Source organism: Protomyctophum parallelum, assembly GCF_964188405.1.
Source record: "Protomyctophum parallelum genome assembly, chromosome: 15".
NCBI classification, from domain to species: Eukaryota; Metazoa; Chordata; class Actinopteri; order Myctophiformes; family Myctophidae; genus Protomyctophum; species Protomyctophum parallelum.
This window is the reverse complement of record NC_139710.1, coordinates 5753126-5775314: the sequence shown is the minus strand read 5'-3', so window position 1 is coordinate 5775314 and position 22189 is coordinate 5753126. Positions and strand designations below refer to the sequence as shown.

Here is a 22189-nt window from a genome sequence, read left to right as displayed (position 1 = left end):
CGCTAGCCTCTGATTGGCTGATCGACTGTCTTTGTGTGCTATCTGTAGCGTGACGTCTCGCCGGCAAGCTGTGTGTGTGTGTGTGTGTGTGTGTGTGTGTGTGTGTGTGTGTGTGTGTATGTGTGTGCGCTTGAGTATATTAAATTTGTGTGTGTGTTGTGTGAAGGGTGTGAGGGCGGTGGATTCACATCATGTGTGTGCTGCTGATTTAGAGAGAGACACGGAGGAGCGTTAGATGAAAAGAGAGAGAGAGGAGGGAGGTTCTATACGGTGCAGTGGTGATAGCGATCACAGAGGCTGGCTTTGGGGGGGAAAAATCCCTCCAATGCGCGTGTATTTGCGTGCATGCGTGTGTGCGTCCTGTAGACCTGCTGTAGCATACTAGCGAGTTAGAGGGAGGGGAGAGGGAAAGCAAGAGAGAGAGAGGGATGTGTGTACTAGAGCTAATGTAAAACAGGATTAAAACACAAGATGGCTTCCTGAATGGGCTGGAACACAGACGAGAGAGAGAGAGAGAGAGAGAGAGAGAGAGAGAGAGAGAGAGAGAGAGAGAGAGAGACTAGAGAGGAAGGGAGGGATGAGAGAGAGAGAGAGAGAGAGAGAGAGAAATAGACAGACAGAGGGATAGAGAGGTGAGGGGAGAAGGAAGGAGTTGGGGGGAGTCTTCTGATGGGGATACGGACGGCAGAGAGAACGCACACACCGAGGAAGCTCAGAGGCACACCGGGTAAATATGAACCACCAGCCCCCCTGGAGGGAAGCTAGGGACTGTTTCAGGAGGAGATAGGCGTTGTGGCGAGGGTGGGGTGAGGGGGGGGGGCGGTTGGGTTGTTTGGCTAGACCCAGGAACCAGCTTGAGACAAAACACAGCCGGCACATTTTAACCGCTAGACAAGGGTACAACTAAAGCCTATGGGGGAAGGAGGAGGGAAGGAAAGGGAGACCTATAGGCTCTACCAGATAAGGGGGTGGGGGGGGAAACGTTGTTGTATTCTTTCCATAATTAACCCTTGTTATGATAACCCGGTTCTTAGAAGGCTTTGATTCCCTTTTCACCCTCCTCCTCCTCCCCCTTTGCATTGGTGACAGTTGCCCTTAATGCACAGACGATGACAGTGAATTCGCATGCATTGCTGCCATAACCTTATATGGGGTTACAGACTTATGCCGGGACTGACATCAGGGCAAAGCGGGCATCGCCAAATGTGAATAGCGGCATTACATAATTCCATAATTGAATTGGAATCCTCAGCTGTCTGTCTATTTCTCCCTCGCTCCATTTCTGTTTATCTATCTCTGGTGGTCTGGTTCATTCTCACAGTTGGCGGTAGAGGGAAGTGCCGGATCGCTGTTAGAGGACAAAATAAAAGTGATTTAGGCAGTGGGGTTGAGGGGGGGTATCGGCATAGTTGCTGAGGATCTGAAGGATGATAACGTGGGGATGGATTGTGTACTGTACTGTGTGTTCTGCAGGGCTGCACTGCTGTCTGGAGTGACATGTGTTTTAAAAATGGCTCTTGTCGCATTATTCTATTGATTCTTCATCTCTCTCTCTCTCTCTCTCTCTTTCCCTCCCCCGCTTTCCTTTATCTTCCTCTCTATCTCTCCTCTGTATCTCCAATCTCTCTCTCTCTCTCTCTCTCTCTCTCTCTCTTCCCCTCCCCTCCCTGCATTTCTTATGAATGCCTGTAAAGGTGGGATATTTTGAGAACGACAGTCAAAGCTGCTCTGTGAACCAACAACTGGCAACTGAGGTAAGAGAACACCCCATTCTGTAGGTGTGTGTGTGTGTGTGTGTGTGTGTGTGTGTGTGTGTGTGTGTGTGTGTGTGTGTGTGTGTGTGCGTGTGCGTGTGCTGTGTGTGTGTGTGTGTGTGTGTGTGTGTGTGTGTGTGTGTGTGTGTGTGTGCGTGTGCGTGTGCGTGTGTGTGTGTGTGAACGAGCATACGTGCCTTTATACTGTGCTGGTGCAGAGGACAATAGTCAAAATGTCTCGCTTGTCATGAGTGTGATTGTTTTGTTGTTGCTTCAATACTTTATAATAATGAGCTCTTGGTTCATTATAGAAACACTTAGGAGGTGAAGGTTTACAGTTGGCAGTACAAAGTACACCAAGCCGTCCTGTTCTGTGTGTGTGTGTGTGTGTGTGTGTGTGTGTGTGTGTGTGTGTGTGTGTGTGTGTGTGTGTGTGTGTGTGTGTGTGTGTGTGTGTGTGTGTGTGAGAGAGAGCCTGTGAGTAAATGTTCAATCCGTACGGTTGTACATGTCCACAACCACGTGCTTTGCACTTCTGTTTTCATGTATGTACTATGCATGTAAATGCACCATGTTTTCACATTATGTCTTTGATTGCATGTATGGCAGTGGTGCTTACTCATTCTATCCGAAACATGAAAGTCACGAGCACAGTATCTGCTAACAAGAAGATGTGCACAGCTTTAAGAGCTTGTTGTCGTTACCTTATAGCCATAGAGTTGTCCAGGAGAGTACATAAAGTACGTTAACCCATTCTGACCTCAGATCAGATTCATACGCGGTTTCCACTGGACACACACTGGTTCTGATTAACCCATTCTGACCAGAGATCAGATTCTAGAAATGTCAGTCGCTCTTCGATTTTTCAAAAAATAGCAGACCTACAAGCTCGTATCGCGCCACTCGGTGGCGCGATATGAGCTTGTAGATCTGCTATTTTTCAATAGATAAAGCATAACATGATGCTGACACCAAAATGGGTGCCCGGACAGAATGGGTTAACCCATTAAAACCGGGAAAGCATCTTATAGTAACCATAATGTTATACGTTGGCTATTAAAAACCGTGTGTAGTCATGTCTTATAGCCGCAAACATCCCATCCCCTCGCCGTGGGGTTGACTATAGCCCAGGTGCTGGCGCCCGGCGCTCTATCTTCCAGCCACGCTGGTGAGCTGAAGCTGAGAGGAGCGGTGTGGATCGGCGGTGGTGGCGGCGGCCAGGGTTTAAAGCGTCCCACGCTGCCCGCTGATTGGCGCCAGAGCCAGGCATGTGTTGAGACAGCCGGCCAGCGAATGCAAGAGGCAGGGGCGGGGGGGAGAGAAGAGGGGAGGAGGCCACCTACACACTCTGCCTCAGGAGGAGTCGTGGCGGGGGTGGGCGGCCTTCCTTCCTCTCTTCTCTTAAGTTATTAAGTCAAATGAGGTAAAGGGTGTATAAGTTAGTGGGTCACACGTGTGTGTGTGTGTGTGTGTGTGTGTGTGTGTGTGTGTGTGTGTGTGTGTGTGTGTGTGTGTGTGTGTGTGTGTGTGTGTGTGTGTGTGCGCGTTTGTTTGTTTGTGTACTGTTGTAAACGTGTAGCGTGTGCTGCTGTTCGGCTGGCTTGCCGTGCCGTGGCATGCTTGTATATTTATATGGAAGGAATTGAGCGGCATGGGTTCACAGCAAAGATAGAATTAGTGTAGATGGCGAATGGAACCATTGACAGTCACAGGCTGTCATTGCATAACACGGTTTTGAGATGTCTTGTCTTCCCTGCATACTTGAAAGTGAGCTCTTTATTTGACATGCAATTAGCTTCCACAATGAAATACAGACACAGTTTGAAGTGTTGCTGTGTGGAAGTGAGGGGAAATCTACATTTAGACAATCTAGGTGTTCTACTCTGCGGTGTCAGTCAGTGTTGTTTTCAAACCTCACAGACAATTTGCTCAAAAGTACCAACATAGGTTTTTTTTATCTGAGCTAGACCTATAATCCAAATCCATATTTACATAGGCTCCTTATCTGATAGATCTAGTCCATGTCAACCATCTGTTATCTACAGTAGGTTAAGAGTTGGTGACACTTGACTTTACTTCACTTAACTGAACCCGAATGATATTCCAGTCTATTGATTAATATTAATATATATTGAAAAAACACAATGATACGAAATATCTAATATATAATACAATACACATTGTAAAGCGCTTTGGATAAAGGCTCTATATAAATGCAGTTAACCACATAAGCTGTATATTCTCTCTACTTTGTCATAGCTGATCACGTTCACAATGCATCCTGATGTGATGTGAGTGTAACTGGCACCCCAGTATTTCTAAAACAACAAAACCACCACAGCTTGTAAGATGGGCTATTTTCAATACAACTATGATTCTTGGGGGATAAGTAATTTCAGGATTCCCTCGTGACCTTTTCACCACAATGTATAGTTAGGTCCCTCACTTTGGTAGCTATAATCATTGTGTAGCACTGTACTACATACCTCAGTCTGTTGGCCCGGGTTCGAACTCCGCCTCAGCCTTCTCTCCTGTGCCAGCCCCAATGTTGTGTCCCTCTCTGCTTGCCAACTAATCTGTCACAATGAAAAGTGCACAGGAGAACATACTGTATTTTCTCCTAGTAGTAAAAACAAACCATGTCCATTCAGAAGGAGATGTGTAGGATGTGATTACACCCTCTGCTTGAGGCTTTTCTGCTGCTGCACAGCAAAGTCTTCAGTGTTCATTTAACTCAGGGTATAACAATGGAACTACTAAGGGTCCAAGCTTACACTCTCAGAGTTAAATTTGTTACATTGTGTGTTTATAGAGAGTCAAGGTTTCTGGAAGAATAGTCTGTTCTCACAGGCTCTGTTTTTTTCTGTCAAACGTTTTCCTGGTTACTTTATCAAGACAAACACCCCTCTGTAGCCAGCAGATACAGAGTCTCGTGATTGAGCATACTCATCTAAATATGGTGCTGCGGTATGGTTATGAATGTGGGGCTTCTTTACAAAATATTACACATCCATTTTGAATAACACTAACTACAGTCTACACGTTTAAATCCTAACCCTAATGTGGAGGACCAAAGGGAAAAACGGCAGCAAGTGAATGACACCTTTCTATGGGAAATTAAATTGACCTCCCCTTGTGATCTCCTGGTAGTTGAATGAAACCAGTGATTCACACCTTTTAATGGATGGTGTCAGCCTGTCAGGGCATTCCACATTTTGGTGGCAGAGTAGCTAGTATAAGTCAAACTTCACCTGGGGCTTCGTTCACATGGGCAGATGTAAAGATACAGTCTACCTTTAACCCATTCTGAACGGGCACCCATTTTGGTGTTGGCATCATGTTATGCTTTAGCTATTGAAAAATAGCAGACCTACAAGCTCGTATCGCGCCACCGAGTGGCGCGATACGAGCTTGTAGATCTGCTATTTTTTTGAAAAATCGAAGAACGACTGACATTTTTAGAATCTGATCTCAGGTCAGAATGGGTTAATCAGGACCAGTGTGTGTCCGGCGGAAACCTCGTATGAATCTGATCTCAGGTCAGAATGGGTTAACTTTCAATGGAAGCCAGCGACATCCTAATATAAATTCACCATGTCTCTGTGTACTTATATGTGTACGTGTGACTGTAATCGGGGCCCCTGCCCGGGCTCTGGACATCTCCATATATGGCCTGTTCTGACATCTGCATATAGGCTGCTCCACATTTGGGCATGCCTGACAAATAACTCCATATATGGGCATAAAAGGGACACAGACATATTAACTGGTTGGGGGGCATCCATGTCCAACTTGCATCGTTCCAAGTAGGCCAGTGCCCAACGGGCACCGCTCTAGTGAAGACACAAAGATACTGTACATCCGACATCAGAAAAATGCCAACTTCAGCTACAAAGATACAAAAAGCTACAAATATGCTGTGTACCCCTTTGCATCTTTGTATCTTTTGCATCTGCCTGCGCGCAGCATAACGTATCGAGTGCTGCTTCTCTGCGACTGTAGAGTTTGTTCTCTGCGTCCTACCTCAGAATGCTACGAGCAGTACTAAACATCAACCAGATTGAGCATGTTACCAACAAACTTACTGTATCTGTATGGGGGGGCTGCCAAGTGTGAGTGAAAAGATGGCAGCCAGGAGAATGAGGCTGGCCGGTCACTGCCATAGCCCATTCTGACCTGAGATCAGATTCATACGAGGTTTCCACTGGACACACACTGGTCTGATTAACCCATTCTGACCTGAGATCAGATTCTAAAAATGTCAGTCGTTCTTCGATTTTTTTCTAAAATAGCAGACCTACATGCTCGTATCGCGCCACTCGGTGGCGCGATATGAGCTTGTAGATCTGCTATTTTTCAATAGCTAAAGCATAACATGATGCCGACACCAAAATAGGTGCCCGGTCAGAATGGGATAGACACATATAGATCACGAGCACTCCGCAAGCAAACTTGTGTAAACACATGGGCATCGATCACAATTGTCCCACACATACCTAGGTGGAAAGATGCAGGGGCCGGAAAGTACTGGGAAGCTAGCCAGATGTATGGGGGGGTCGTGACCTAGACAGAAATATATTGTGCGGAAGCAAAGCATTATCTGCAATGTGTGACTTTGTTTAAAAAAAGGGCAGGCTTCTGTTTCTAAATACGATTTTGTAATGAACATCTTCATACATTCAAAACCACATTTCAGTGGAGAAAAGAAAGAGTTTAAACTTACTATGATAATGTCTGGTTATTGTTATTGTTACTGTTACTGTTATTTGTAATGCTTAGTACGATCTTGAATGAAGAGAATACTAGGCAGTGTAGGCCTGTGTCACAAGTTTATTTTTTATTGAGAAACAAAAGGACAGCTGAGAGATAGACAATGTAGATGGGAATCAGGTTGGAGACACTTGACAGGACGTCCAACCTCATTTTTATAGTACTTTTTTTATAAACAGTGTGGGTCAACATGCTTCACAGTAAATGCACACTAAAAAAAAATGAATACAAAAATAACAGTTAGATGCCATTAAAGGAACCAGCCATTCTTTCAATGTTAGGGTAGGTCCTCCTTATGGCATGTCCTTCCTTACCTTGGTTGTTTAGGAAATGAGACCAAGGTGAGAGTTACACCAACAAGTTGGACTGCTCCGCCGTGATGTACTCTATTACTCATGCACAGGATTTCCTTTACAAGAGTCTACATCATGAAATGAAACCCCACATGGTATGGGTGCAGAAGGAGTCACGTACGGCCAACAGAAACAATGCCATCCAGTTACTGATGACTGCATGGCAACAGATGCATAGTTCAGGATTTATTGCATTTATCCTCGCGCGGAATCCCCAACACTTGACGAGAAAGGGTTAATCGTGACCTAGTTTCCGTGGCAACAATGAATGACTGGTGACATCACTGCTGTAATTTTAGCTCAGCCTCAATGGTTGGGTCACGTGAGCCAAATAGCAACGTGTGGGAGTGTATGTGTGTGTGTGGTTATATGGCTTGATGTAAAGCACACACAGCAAGCGGAGGGTTTGACCTCACCACTACGACTGTACTATAATAATTCCACACAGTCAACAATGAAGTCGCCCTTTTCCCACAGGTCAACACGTGGTCATTGCCTGAATTTAGAAAACAACTTAAATTGCCACATTATTCATGTAAAACACCACTCTCACATAAGTCACATAAGTCTCCCCTACATCAAATGTTAAAAGCAAGCTACCTGACTTTGTACTGTTTAGGTTCTCTAATTAATGCCACTGAGCTAACATTTGTCGCAGCACTGTCCGGCTTGGTTGCCCATGTTCTTCTGCAAGTGCATACAACCTGGCACTGTCTAAGATCTGGCATGGATTCATGGTACTCTTGCATTTCCTGGTGGCTGGTCATGGCAGGATGGTTGGTTGGATAAGTTCTTGTGTGGCATGTATGGTGTACAGTATGTCTTTCTTCCTAGATCAGAGAGACAGAGACAGAGACAGAGAGGCTGTCAGCTGCATGGTGCTGCAGTTAATGAAAAATGATTGGGTGGAAAAGAAGGGGGAGGATCGCTAAGTTGTCGCACCTTTAACTCTCGCCTCTCTGGAGGCTGTCCTGGTACTCACGCTCAGGGGAGTTCTGAGTGTCTAGAATCTCACACTGAACATCTAGGATACTGCTACACTCTGAACATAGAATACTGCTACATTCTGAACAAAGTGAACATAGAATACTGCTGCATTCTCCTCCTAATCTAATACTGCTGTTGTACATTCTCTGAACATATAAAAATACTGCTACTGTACATTCTGAACATCTCAAATCCTTGCAATGAGATATGCATTTGACGTTGAAATTTCAGAATGTAGACTCGTGACACTCTTACCCAAGTCATAAAACAAGCTTCCATGCATTAGAATGTACAGGGCTCAGAGCCATATAGTAACCTGTTGTTGTTCCTCTAATCCTAAAATGTTCGTCTAGAACCCTACAACATTCTGACATCTAGAATAGAACCTTTATACATGCTGCTGGCTTCTCTTTGCCGCGCTACAGGCATGTGCTGGCCCTTTAAGTCAGGCTACGCCTGACTTGAACATATGGGAAGCTAATCTTAGCCCAGCTCCTGGGAGAGAGAGAGACAAGGCTGGCAATGAGCCACCGTGCAGGCTGAGGAAACCGTTCTATGCGTACTCTCTTGCTTGCTACCTCTGTTTCTTCTACTCTGTTTCGTTCTGTGGTTCACTTGTTTTGTCTCTCTGTAATCTCTCTTTCTCTTTTGTGCCTCCCTTTCCACTTCCAGTCTCAGAATGCAGACACAGTACACACGTACCATATCATTTGTTAACGTCTCGCTTTTCTAATTGAAATCTATTATCTCATGTTGGTGATGCCTTAATCTCATCACTCTTGACTAAGCAGTTCCTCTATTGTTCATCGTCATCAAATAATCAGGTACAAAATGTACAAGTTTCAGGCAAATGTCTCACCACCATTCTTGCTTTCCTACTTTAACACCACTTCCTTCTGTCATCTTTTCAACTACTGTCGTGTCTTACTGTCTCTGTCTTCTCTCAGTCAGTGAGAGATACACAAGTTCTTGGTACTGCTCCGGTTTTGGTGGTTCCACCCTGCCCCCACCACCACCATTTCTCCTCTTCCCTCCTCCTCTCCCCACCTCCCCCTTCTTCTTTTCTCTTTTTGAGGAAGAGTGGTGAATTGAAGTAGAAGAGAGAGAGAGAGGGATAGGGTGATGGGGGCTCTCCCAGCTGGGCTGTGTGCGTGCTGACTTGCACGTGCAGCATGCAAGTCAGGAGTAATGAGTCAGAGTAGATACCCAACCCCCGACAACTAGGTCTCGCACACCACAACACAACCTCCACACCCTGAACCCTACACCACCTGCCCTGCCCTGCCCTGCCCTGTCCAGAGAGGCTGCACCGTCCATCACCAGAGGGGAGCAGAAAGACAAAAGAAAGGAACAGAAAAAAAGAAAGACAATACAAAAGCTGGTTCATGCAGAGAGAGAGAGAGAGAGAGAGAGAGAGAGAGAGAGAGAGAGAGAGCATGCAGGGATAATGTGACAAGGTGATGTCACTGGCAACATGAGATGGATGGATGTAAAATGGAAGGGTGTCTGTATCTACATATCTATCTATAGCTATAATAAATAGATATGCATACAGACAGTACATCTGTCCCCAGTCAAGCTGAAGTGCTAGTATTTTATGCTGCTATTCTGCTATCGTGCCTCCTCTCTTGTTCTGAAAAGGTCCTCCCACCAGTAAACCCACTGACCTCTCAGTGAAGGAACTGTACGTGTGTGTGTATGTGGTCATGTATGTGCAGATGTAGGCAGAATGCCCCGGTATGAGTGTTTATTTTCCCTGTGTGGATGTAAAAGTCTGCCCCCCCCCCCCCCCCTCCCACCTCCTCTGCATGTGGGAGAGAGGGAGATAGATTAGTCAAAAAAGAGTGAGAGAGACAAAAGAACGGAGGAAAGCAGAAAAGAGGGATACGGAGAGATGAAGAAGGAGCAGATCAATAGCTCAAGGGCAAAGAAGACTGGGAGGGATAGTTTAAAAAGAGAATGAGAAATACAGTAGAGAGAGGGAGGGAGTCGTATTCTGATTGACACATTACATTTGACACTTATTCTGAGCTTATTTTCTGTTCAGATATCTTTTCTTTATAGCTGGAGAAAAAAAGAAAGAAAGAAAGAAAAAGAAAGAAAGGGAGATGAAGAAAGAATATACTGGAATGCACAATAAAGAAGACATTCTTTCTTTCTAGACAAGCAAAGAAAGAAAGAAAGAAAGAAAGAATAGACAAGAAACAAAAACAGACTTAGAAAAAGGAGAGGCAGGAAGTATTGGGAAGGGGTGTACTGGATGGACAGGAATATAAAGTATTGGGAAGGGGTGGACTGGATGAAACAGGATTAGAAATGGAATATGATAAACGGATAAATAGAGAAAGGGAAGGAGATACAGAGAGATGGAATGATAGAGATGGGTAGAGAGAGTTAGATCAGATGACCTTGATGCCATTAGGCTGGGGGGGGGGGGAAATGGGTCATGGCGGGTGAGGCTGGGGGAGGTGCGTGGCTGGGTACGGTGTAGTAGGAGGCTGAACACAGGAAGAGATGAGCAGTGGTGGGGGGGATGGGTCATCCTGTCAGGCAACACAACTCAGTTATTTGCTCTGCATGGAGGTCATGTGAGTGTGTTTAACAGCAAATCGTTGAAGCCTTATAAGTATACAACTGTTGCTTTTCTGAAAATGGGTGTTCTAATGGATTCATTGTATAGTTATTCTTATTTAGTCAAAAGCTTTTGTTAATACTTTGGTTTATTAGTTCAGTATTTATCCCATTCTGACCGGGCACCCATTTTGGTGTCAGCATCATGTTATGCTTTAGCTATTGAAAAATAGCAGATCTACAAGCTCATATCTCAGATACGAGCTTGTAGGTCTGCTATTTTTGAAAAATCGAAGAGCGACTGACATTTTTATAATCTGATCTCAGGTCAGAATGGGTTCATCAGACCAGTGTGTGTCCGGCGGAAACCTCGTATGAATCTGATCTCAGGTCAGAATGGGTTTTAACCGCTAACCGTTAAGGGAAAAAATGCGCTATTTTACTCAGTCCACCCAGACGGGGGAATTAGCAGCTACAACGTTATGTGCGTTATCGTGAACACATCACTCTGTGATGCACACACTTTCCCAGTAGCCTAAAGGGGTTCCAAGACCACACAACAGAATAAGCGGGTCCATTTGGTTACACTCCCAAAGTTAAATTACTGTGTACATTTTTGTCTCTGCCCCAAATATTCTTCAACGGTCTGTTATAGCGCCACCATGAGGCCGATTTAGGCAAAACACATTTCTGTAGATTACTCGTACACATTTTATCCATACATCACACAATTCGGTATACACTATCTCCATAGTCATGTGATCAACACGGATCTGCACCATTTCCCATCTTCCATCTTGATTGGCTAAGATTGGTTTCCAAAGCTCACAGCTACATTGGTCCGTTTCGAACAAAATGCCACAAATCACAAACACAGTGTGCAATTTCCGTGAAATTATACACGAACATTTCCACTAGGCCGAGGACGACATGCCACTCATTTTTTTCCAAATCAGCCTCATGGTGGCACTATAACAGGCCAATTCATTGTTGAACATTGTTGCAAAAAAACATTTTTTTTTTTTTATATTACTCCCAAACATTTTGCCAAACATCACACACACACTCTAATCCTCCTGGTGGAGACCTGTGCCCAGAAGGTCACTTTTTCTAGTTATATCTGTTATCATAATATAGCTACAGATCTTGCATGGAAAAGAGTGAGCCGGCGTGAAGGGACTTTTTCATTTATTTTTAACCAACGCTGCACGACCAAAGTGAAAAGCGATTGAAGCAACTGGAAACAAATGTATTTCTTCAGGTTTGAACGCACCTCCAGTCGCCAAGCCTCTAGCCTGGCTTTAGCCATACTGATAGCGTGGATTCACTCGCGCTTCCTCCCCGATCTCCCCCCATCCAAACAGCTCTGGAGTGTAGGCTAATAACGTGGAGGAAGTTAGAAGAGGCCAGGGTGCCCCGTAGGCTTTCCTTTTCACTTTTCGGTTCACCATTAGCCGTTAGTGTTTGTCGGTTACCAATTTCTTAACGGCTAACGGTCATCGGTTGTGCACCCCTACCACAGACACACTTAACCACTTTCACTTTCACTTAAAAAATGGCAGATCTATAGAATCTCACAATGCGTCCCGTCACGATGAGCTTGTAGGTCGGCTATTCTTGCTACTTTTGTGAGCCACTGTTGTACAGTATGACAAAGTAGGCAGTAGGGCATTCATTTTTACGAAAAAAACCATAAAAAGAGTTATTAGGCTGCTGCCCGACACCAACAAAATGCTAAATGCAGCTGCTAACTAGGGATGCACCGATCCGATACTCGTATCGGAGATCGCCGCCGATCCAGGCTAAAATTCTAGATCGGGTATCGGATCGGTGGCCGATCCATTATCCGATCCGAACCGATCTGATCCGATAATTATGTGTAATTACAGTATGAAAACAACTCTACCTCCTCTGTGACACAGCAGTGTAGTATTGACAGTATAACATGTGGAATGCAGCCAGGCTAGCCTGCGCACACATTAACCTGGTCTAATTGTTGCACAGTTATTTAATAAATAATTCAGTGCATTTATATCTGTGTTTGTTACATTCTGTTTTACAAAGTTGGGAAAGTAATGTTTAAGTCAAGCCTTGATGTTGCCTTACACAAAATAATGATTCCAGACTCCACACAGTGAGGCATACAGCTTAATAGGTTATTACGTTTCTTTGTGGGGGGTATCGGATCGGTACTCTGTATCGGCAGATACTGGACCCCCATGTATCGAAATCGGTATCGAATGCCAAAAAGCCGGATCGGTGCATCCCTACTGCTAACTGCTCCCATGATTCCATTGTATAGGTAAGTAGATAATAGGTAATAAATCAATTAATTAAGTCAAAATGAAGACAGATTGATTCATACATACACAAAACTGCAAATATATGTATGCCATATACACACACAATGTTTTTGTGTGTCATATGAAGTGTTTCACTCTGACGGGCAGAAGTCCTCCCACACTTTAAGACAATTATGTGTTGCGTGCAGCGTGACAGGAATCATGTCAGGTTTTTACACGAAACCCTTCCATTTCCTCGACTCTCAGAAAGGTGGTTTTCCTCAGTAACCCACCAAGTACAATAATCTTGTGCCTCGTAGTCCGCCCCCCCCCCACACTACTGAGTAACTAAAATTACTGTTTTGCTGTGTGTGGTTATGTGTGTGTTTGTGTTTGTGTGCGCTTTGATTGGAAGAAAGGACTGCAGTTGGCTGGCTTTGTCATATGTTAGAAAACATCTACCAAGACTGCACTTTTGTTGTCAGTCAGTCACCCCTTCCTACAGCGCAAGATCGTTTGTCCTTATTGCAGAGAATGACACAGCCTAGATAAAGTGGGAGGAACTGAGACGGATGAGAGAATGAAACTGAGAGAAATTGAAAGAGTTATGGGTAGTTGAGGGCATAATTTCACTAGCTTTGATTTTCTGTCTTTTTTTTAATATGTTTTGGACTTTTTTCTGCCTTTATTGATAGATACAGTAGTCTTCTGACAGGAAATGGGGGGAGAGAGATGGGGAATGACACGCAACACGCTCTTAGGCGGCACTAGGTGCCCACATGGCTACGCCAACCGTCCGGGCCGCTTTGAGATTAATTCTGATCACAGAATCATCACAGAGACTCGTCACACCTCTCTGCTCATGCCAGGCTATAGCAGGTGTAGGGTAAGAGTTCATCTGAACTTGTCTCACCTGTCTGTTCCTTGACTGATTTTCTCCAAAAAGGTTAAAGTTATGTCATGATAGTTAATTTTCCATTGCAGCGCCCCACCGCCCACACTGTGGAACGATCTTCCACCTCATGTTATTATAGCTTCCCAGACCTTGCCTGTGTTTAATCATGTTTGAGAATTCACTTGTAGTCCTTGGTATTCGAACATGATGATTAAGTGTTGCTGTTTCCGCTGTGTTTTTATTGTTGTTTTGCCCTTGGTATTTTTGTGTACAGCACTTTGGTTCAACATTGTTGTTTTAAATGTGCTTATATAGAGTGGATTGGATTGGATTGGATTGGATTTTACTAACTGGTTTTAAGTCCTTGAAGTCTTGTTGCCTATTACCATGGGAACTGTGTTTCAAGTTAAAAAAAGGACTGTAGTCTGTCATGTAGCCTTTATATGCTTGTCAGGATTGTGTATGTATTGTAATACATTCAAGGTCATACTACACCATGAGATATTGGCACTGTGTTGTAGATCAGCTTTTCACAGTAGGAAGTAGTTTAGATCTTTTGGTCAACATTGAGTACCTAGAAAAGCGCTATATAAATTGTATGTATTAATTATTATTACAGTATAGCATGACATTGGGTGTATTATTCCAGTATTACCAGTTTCATTATTAATATTTACAATTGGATGTCAAGACAATGATTAAACAAGCTCATTATTATGGAAGTTTATGTGCCTCCAGGTTCTCGTAAGTATGTGGGATTTAAGCAATAAGCCACGAGAGGTCTCAGGTTGTCGGGTATTTTACATTGGCTGGTAGGTGTAGGCAGACCCGACGCTCAGTGGAGGGTCTTCTACCTCGCCAGCCACACATTCACAGTCATATGAACTGGGCGGTGCTTAGACGCCCGCACGGCATGGGTTCGTAAGGCAATCAAGCGCTCCCCTTCCCCAGTACAGCTACAGAGATGCGGAATCAGCTGCGAATGATATAAAGTGATTGAAGGTGTGGGTTATCAGTGAAATTTACAACGGTCATGTGGCGGTAACCAGCCAATGAGAATCAAATATTGGGACTAACCGTTTTAGAAAAACTATTTAATTCTGTCCATTTTGGGTGTTTTTACTTGTAGGTTGGATTTAGGTCTGTTGTTGTAAAATTATTGTTCGAAGCCATTACATTTGACAATGTTCATGTGAGCCCAACAACATACTTAAAGGTATATTCAGTGATTTTACTCAAAAAACCTTAGGTTTCGTTTTTGGCTGTGGGACCCAGCCTTTCGTCCAATCAGGATAGAGAGTCAAAAACGAAACCTAAGGTTTTTTGACCCCCAGGGGTTAACTGGGGACAGGGAGGAACTCCTTATATGGCCAGCACACTCTATAGTAGGGAGGATTATCACAACAAAACAAAGAAATAAGTGATATTTGAATTAAGTGAAATCACTGAATATACCATTAAGGAGCCCGGCTCCTCAAAATATAGGTTGAAATGGGAAAAATCTTGGCAATCCACGATAAATAGATGAATTAATCCTGATGGTCAAACGGTTAAGGCTGGTTAATGTTATTTGGTTTCTGACAGCTGGCAGACATTACTAGGTAGAATAATAGGCTAAAGTGGGATGCAGCCATCATTCAAGACGTTTTTAGTAAGAAATAGGCCACAATTTCATAAAGACAATTACAGGCCAATTTAGTATCAAAACCTTGTTTGACGGTCATTGTCACATGACTTCACAGTCACAAGGCCAGGTCCAAGTGTGCCCATGTGTGAGAGAATTGGACTTCACGGCCCATTTAGTAAAAGGGCCCCTCCCACAAACGTTGGACTTGAGCCTGATTAATACATCTTGATCACTTGACTTTTGGATTGGACAGAATCTGATTCTGTGGGAGTATAGTAGCAAATGATATGCATTGCAGATGCATCACTTTTCCACCGGGGAAACATTGAGCTACATGGAGCATTGGCGTTTCGAAGCGCTCGTTGGAAATCACTCAACGGTCCTCCGTACCACCTGTTTCTAAATTAATTGCACATACGGCAGGAGGCAGCAGGACTTTATGTTATTGAAAACGAGCGCTTCCAAACACTGACACTGTATGGACTTTCTTGACCGAAAGTAGCTCATAACATGTTTATGGTGGACTTTTATGAAACAAAAACTTTGCAAATAGAAAGAGGACAATGCAAGCTTTCCCATACAGTGCAATGTTGGTGAGTTTAAAGGTATATTCAGTGATTTCACTCAAAAATCCATAGGTTTCGTTTTTGGCTGGGACCTAAGCCTTTCATCCAATCAGGATAGAGAGCCAAAAACGAAACCTACGTTTTTTTGACCCCCAGGGGTTAACTGGGGACAGGGAGGAACTCCTTATATGGTCAGCACACTCTATAGTAGAGAGGATTATCACAACAAAACAAAAAAATAAGTGATATTTGAATTAAGTGAAATCACTGAATATACCTTTAATGTTGTTTAATACAATCAGATAGAACTTTTCCATTTGGATGTATGGGCTGTAGGCCAGAAAGTAGTTTTTTGTCACTCAGTAGGCGTTCCCGCATAACTTCCGGGTACGATGATGTCACCTTATAGGCCAAAACGTGAAGCAGCCTGTTATAGCGCCACCCATGGGTTCTTCCTTTACTTACTGGGAGTGTGTTTCCCACCAAACGGTCCAGCATTGCGTGACAGACATACTCACGGACAGACATAATCCCTGCCCCTGGCTGTCCCGGTGGAGCTAATAAAATGGAATTAGGGATGCACCGAAAGGGAAATTATTGGCCGAAACCGAATACCGAATATAGGAAACAGTTGGCCAAAAACCGAACACCGAATATGATTAATATTATATATATATTTTCCTACCATTGCTGTCATGGCCGTACCTTAAAGCTACCTGATTAATGGCAAAAGACATGATTATGGCTAAACTTAAATAATAATCACTATTATGGGTCCATAATACATTTATTCAGCACTTTTGAATGCATTAATTGCATACACTATTATGTGATATATTTTCGGCCTATTCGGGCCGAAACCGAATAGGCCGAAAATGCATTTTCTGCAGAATATTTTCTTTGCCCGAATATTCGGTGCATCCCTAGATGGAATAGTGTTGTTATGAAGCGATATTAGCACTCATTGGAATCCAACTCTGGCAATCAAACTGTGGTACAAATTATAGATTCCTATACTATAATTATAGTACAGGAAGTACTGTAGGCCTAATCGATTGTGTTCCCACATACAGTTGGAATCTATGTTTGGGCAGTAACACTGCTTTTGAGCACTTTGAACAACTTGTTGTTATGCAAGGGAATATTGATGAGTCATTATCATGAAATAAAATTAACCACTAGGCGCAGCCGATGTGGATTATCAGCCTGAAAGGTACTAATACATAAATTCATAAATTGAGCCAAAATGAAGTATTTCCTTGCTTATGATTACAAGTTGGCCCTGCAGAGCGCAACACAAGTCGTAAAGTTCTGTTTTCATGTCCCCATAAGTTTAGTATATCCTCTCTTAATTGCATACAGCTGATAGTTCAATTGAGCTTTGGACACATTGGAATTTGCTGTGGTGACAAAAAACAGCAGAGGAATTTCCTTCTTGATTGTTGGTGGTTTTCACTCTTTCGTTGTCGATGTACTTCGGGCTGGTAAAAAAATAAATATGTTATAGTTATTGTTGTTATTGTTAATTTAAAATGTCCCACAATTGTAAACTCAGCAAGCTGTTTGGTTCATAGAATATTGCATTACAAGATCAGAAAATAACATGCGTCGGTGCGTGCGTGTATGCGTGTGATATAGATATCGTTATTTGCGTATATATATTTTAATAACAGCATAAATTGATAATTATTGTCTTGACTATTGAACTAGATCTTAAGCATAAAAGTGACGTGCTTGCTAATACAATACAAATGTGCCTTAACCCATTCTGACCGGGCACCCATTTTGGTGTTGGCATCATGTTATGCTTTAGCTATTGACGCGATACGAGCTTGTAGGTCTGCTATTTTTGAAAAATCAAAGACACTTTTAGAATCTGATCTCAGGTCAGAATGGGTTAATAATGAAACTGTCAGGATGTAATAGACATTTTTATAATCTGATCTCAGGTCAGAATGGGTTAATGGACTTGGCTAAATGTCTTGTCCTCCCCATCAATAGTTTTAGCCATTGTTTCGGACACTTACCGGTAATCTGGTGCAGTGGAGGAGATTTGCGTTAGTCTGTTCTGTTTCAAGCTATTTCTATGCATGAGGTCAGGGCAGATTTAGCAATGTGACGACATTGCATTGTTCTCCTTTACTCCTTTCAACTCACAAACGACCACTGCTAGTTCTATTGTACAAGGATGTTTGAGTGTGTTCGCTTGAAGCTACAAGTCTATATTAGTCCATAATTAGATTATTATAAGAAATCTTGCAGCAATTTGGGTCCACATGACAAGAGTTGGAAACTAAGTGTGTTTCAAATCTGTTTGCTCTACGCTCACAAGTTCAGTTCATGTGATGTTGTTTTCCTCTCTGACTCACATTCACATTTATATTTACGCCGGCACTCTCATCCAAAATGACTTACAATAAGTGAAACCCAACTGTTTCATCTTCAGTGATGTGTTGTAACTTGCATTATATAAAATGAAATTATAATAACTTGAATTTATATAGCACTTTTCTAAGTACTCAAAGTTGACTTAGTGTGTTTGGTGGCCAGGGGAGACGGAAAAAAACGTTATTAGGAAAAAACTAAGATGAGAAAATACGATAAGAATTACAAAAAAGAAAAAAAAAAAAAATCCCTTCTTATATGAGATTAAGCTGGAGATGGAGGGGGTAAGGTTCGGTCTCGGCATCTGGAGTTTTGCTGTGTCACTGCTGCAAAACAGAGAGGAGGTGCTATAAGAGAGGCTGAATGAATGAGAGCGTGTGTTTGAGTGTGGTGGTTGGCAGAATGTGTGTGTGTGTGTGTGTGTGTGTGTGTGTGTGTGTGTGTGTGTGTGTGTGTGTGTGTGTGTGTTTCGGGGATGGCGAAAGGAGGAGGGGGTTGGCAACTCCATGCTTTGTCATAAGACACATGTGCCCACCCAGTGACGGCAAGGGGGTAGCATGATGATGATGATGTAGGTGATGTAATGGCTACGTCATACCCACATGCTTCCCACTCTACCCTCACTTTCCCTCGCTCACTCTGTTGACTCTCATTGGCGCTTCCTGGTCACATGACCCTACGTCTCTTTCCTTTTCTTCTTCTTCCCCTTAGTCAGCCTAGGCTGGGCCGTGCGAGTCTTTTGGGGCCGACGTACAGTGTGTGTATGTATGTGTGCATGTGTGCAATGTATATGTACGGTGTGTGTGTGCATCCATGGAAAGTGTATGAGTATATTTTGAATTAAAGGGCCAGAGAGCAAGAATGCCAGACACGGCAAGGAGACCATATAGCGAGAAGTAGCGAGATCTGGTGAGACGGAGGAATAGGTGGATCGAGATGGATCAAGAGAGAAAGAGAGAGAGGAAAAGGCAAAGTGAGCAAGATGGAATGAGGAGGTTAATCCAGTATAGCAGACGGCACACACTCATAATGAGAGAACAAACTGACAGCAGGCTGCATGGAGGGTGACAGCCATGTTTTATTTGTGTTTTGTTTCGTTTTTCACTCCCCTCTTCCTGCATAAATCCAGTCGTATCGAAGAGAAGAGGCCGGTTAGCAAGCAGCAACGAGAGAGTGATCGGCGGTCATGATGATGATAACGGTGAAGCGTAGCAATGGTGAGGAGAGAATGACAGAGCAAGCGATTCACAGAGGAGGAAATGAGTAGGCAAGTAGGGATTGCACAGTGACAGAAGAGAAGGAGAGTTAGGAGAGAGGAACGCCATGATCTTCTCCTCGCCAAACCATTGCATCTCTTACCACAGCACCCATGATGGTTCTGTGTCGCTGCCACCTCCGCTTCTTTATACCCTCATCTTCCTTTTCACGCTCTCCATGCAGAACCAATGTCACAAGAATAACCGACTTCTCTGTGAAGTCCCTTCCCTTATAGCTACTTCTCCCCACACCCTCTCTTCCTGCTGTTTATTTCCGTAATGTTCGCTAGGTTCCTCTTTGCACCCATGTCTCCAGCTTAGACCTACTGGTTTTCTATCGCACAACTGTGTTGCTGCTTCCCCACCACCCTGTTGCCCTAGCTGCCTCCTCCAGTATTTAATGCCTCTTTTTGTATTCCATTCTGTTCACTGTTGTCTCTCGGGGCGAATGTGTATGAAAATAAAAGGCTGTAGATGCAGGTTGATGGAGTGTGTAACAGTTATCAGGCCTCCATCGGTCATCACCTCCAGCCAGAACCTTTCAGCTCTTCTAATCCTCTGGTTCCTCAAATCGTTAGTGAGCAGATAAAGCCACCTAGCCGAGCCGCCGTTCTCTCAGTCTCTCACCTACAAACTCATCTCTTTCCTTTATGTACATCCCGTGTCAGGGCTGACACAAATTGAAGGTTGGCTTTGGGGTTTTAATAGAACGATCGGTGGCTGGCATGGATGCGGACGAGGGCAAGGGAGACAGAGGCATCCCTGCCCGTCACCTGTCCACCGGCCCTCGCTAGATGTGAACGACATCGATGCTGAGCCGTGGAAGGGAGAATCTTTGCAAAAGGGAAGTCAGGCGATGGAACGCCTACGTACACAATATAATGTCGTTTTTCTTTCCTCGCGGTTTTTCATCTTCCTCGTTGACGTCGCCTTGTATTGGAATTGCGCTTGCATGGCGGCTTCGCTCGCCCCTCGATTATCCAAAATGTATCCAGGGCTGTTTCTGGACAGACTAAATACATCATACAGTATATTATACGATCCAATGCAGTTCACGTGTTGTTAACGGTTATTCAAGGTTTCTTTTTTTTGCAGCAAATAGAGGAAGAAGGATTTTCTCAATGGTAATATCTCTGCAGCACTGTGCTGTTTCCTAGGCTGCCACTAGCGTCCATTCCCCAGCTTTTACTCCCTCTTGTTCTCTCTCTCTCTCTCCCTCTCTCTCTCTCTCTCTCTGGGCTTGCTGCACACTCCTCCATTCCATCGTACGTGCCCAATGTGGCTCAGATAATGGCCTCTCGCTCTGCACACACAGAAGAGAGAGGGAGGGAGCAGAGCAGGGGGAGACTGAGCGAGAGGGAGGGGTGTAGAGTGCAGCAGAGGGAGGGAAGCCGAGAGCAAGAGACAGAGAACGAGAGAGAAGGGAAGGTGGGGGCTGCTACTAGGGAGAGCAACACTACGAGAGCAGAAGAAAGAAAGGGGATATTCAAAAAGGGGGAAGGGAGGGACAGAGAGAGAGATAATGACAGAGGAAAAGAGCGAGAACGGAAAGCGCCGGCCGTGAGACGAAGAGGCAGAAAACAGGAACAACGCACACGCACGTCTCCGCGCGTGGGGTTGTGTGCGCGTGTGTGTGGGTGGGTGTGTGTGTGTGCGTGTGTGTGTTGGGGGAGGGAGGTGTGAGTGTACGTATATGTGTGTTTTGTGGTGCTCGCGGTGCCTGTGTGCCTGTACCTGTCGTGCAGACCAGAGAGTAATAATTTAGACAAGAAAACCCCAGAAAGGAAAAACTCAACGCTACACCGGATTGCCTCGAGTGTATTCCATGTTCCTCTCTGTCTCCTCTCCCCTGTGTTGCTGTTGGATTGGTTGCTCCTCTGTCTGGATCTCTTGGTGTGAGTAAGACATTTACTAGCCTCTCTCTCATTCTCTCTCTCTCTCTCTCTCTCTCTCTCTCTGTCTGTCCGTCTCTCAGCCGACCTCATATTCTCATGGCGGTCTCCTTCACATTTCACATGAAAGGCGCAGGGGGGGGGGGAGGTGTGAAGGATGGACATGGAGAAAGAGACTGGGGGGGGGCACCGTTTGTATAACATTGTGAATTTAGGTTCAGCTGTCTACTCCTCTCCAATACATGCGTCTCTCTTCATAGTCTCACCTTGTTTTGTGCTGTCAACCTTGAAAGACATCTGCTCTGTTCTGCCGGTGAGTGGGGAGGTCTTGGGTTAGTCTGCCTGTTGGCCCGGTTGACTGCATTCGGCAAACATGCTAGTTTAAAGAGCTGTTCGATGGTACTGTAGTAATCTGCCCTGACCGGCTTAGCTGTCTCTTCCGGTTGAGCATGTTGATGTTTGGGGAACCGCTGTCTGATATGCGTGCGTGCGAGCGTACGTACGTACCGTACGCGCATGCGTGTGTTTATGTGTCTGATGGGTTTGTGTGTGCGTGCGGTGCGGTGCGTGCATGGCACGCATGCACGTGTGCCTGTGTGTGTGTGTGTCTGTGTGTACGTGCCATCTGTGTGTGTTTGTGTGTGTGTGAGAGAATCCTTGGCAGTAGAGTAGGTTTTGGCACGCTGTAAATATTTGCCAGAGCACGTGGTCTTTGCGCTGTCAGAGCCGCCCGGCGAGGTGCCCGGCTGCCCGCAGGTGTGTCAGAGCAGTACATACAGGCTCCTTCTTCTCTCTCTTGTATAAATGTTTTTACAGAACATAACGCAAGAAAACAGAAATAGCTCTTTTTT

At 44.3% G+C, this 22189-nt stretch overlaps 1 protein-coding gene across 5 annotated transcripts in view; it reads left to right on the top strand.

The window, feature by feature from the left end:
- The first annotated feature begins 605 nt into the window (after positions 1–605).
- tet3 (tet methylcytosine dioxygenase 3) overlaps positions 606–22189 on the top strand; it is a 47660-nt gene continuing 26076 nt past the window's right edge. Inside the window, exons 1-2 of one of the 5 annotated variants that reach the window (XM_083783286.1) lie at positions 638–727; positions 1695–1754. Coding sequence is in view for 1 of the 5 variants with exons in the window: in XM_083783285.1 (XP_083639411.1) it covers positions 21272–21341; positions 21599–21651 (123 nt within the window). In the remaining 4 variants the exon portion in view is untranslated. Of the gene's footprint in view, positions 728–1694; positions 1755–20997; positions 21346–21598; positions 21652–22189 lie in introns of those variants that run through there. The other 4 variants (XM_083783285.1, XM_083783289.1, XM_083783287.1 and 1 more) reach the window with 4 other exon arrangements.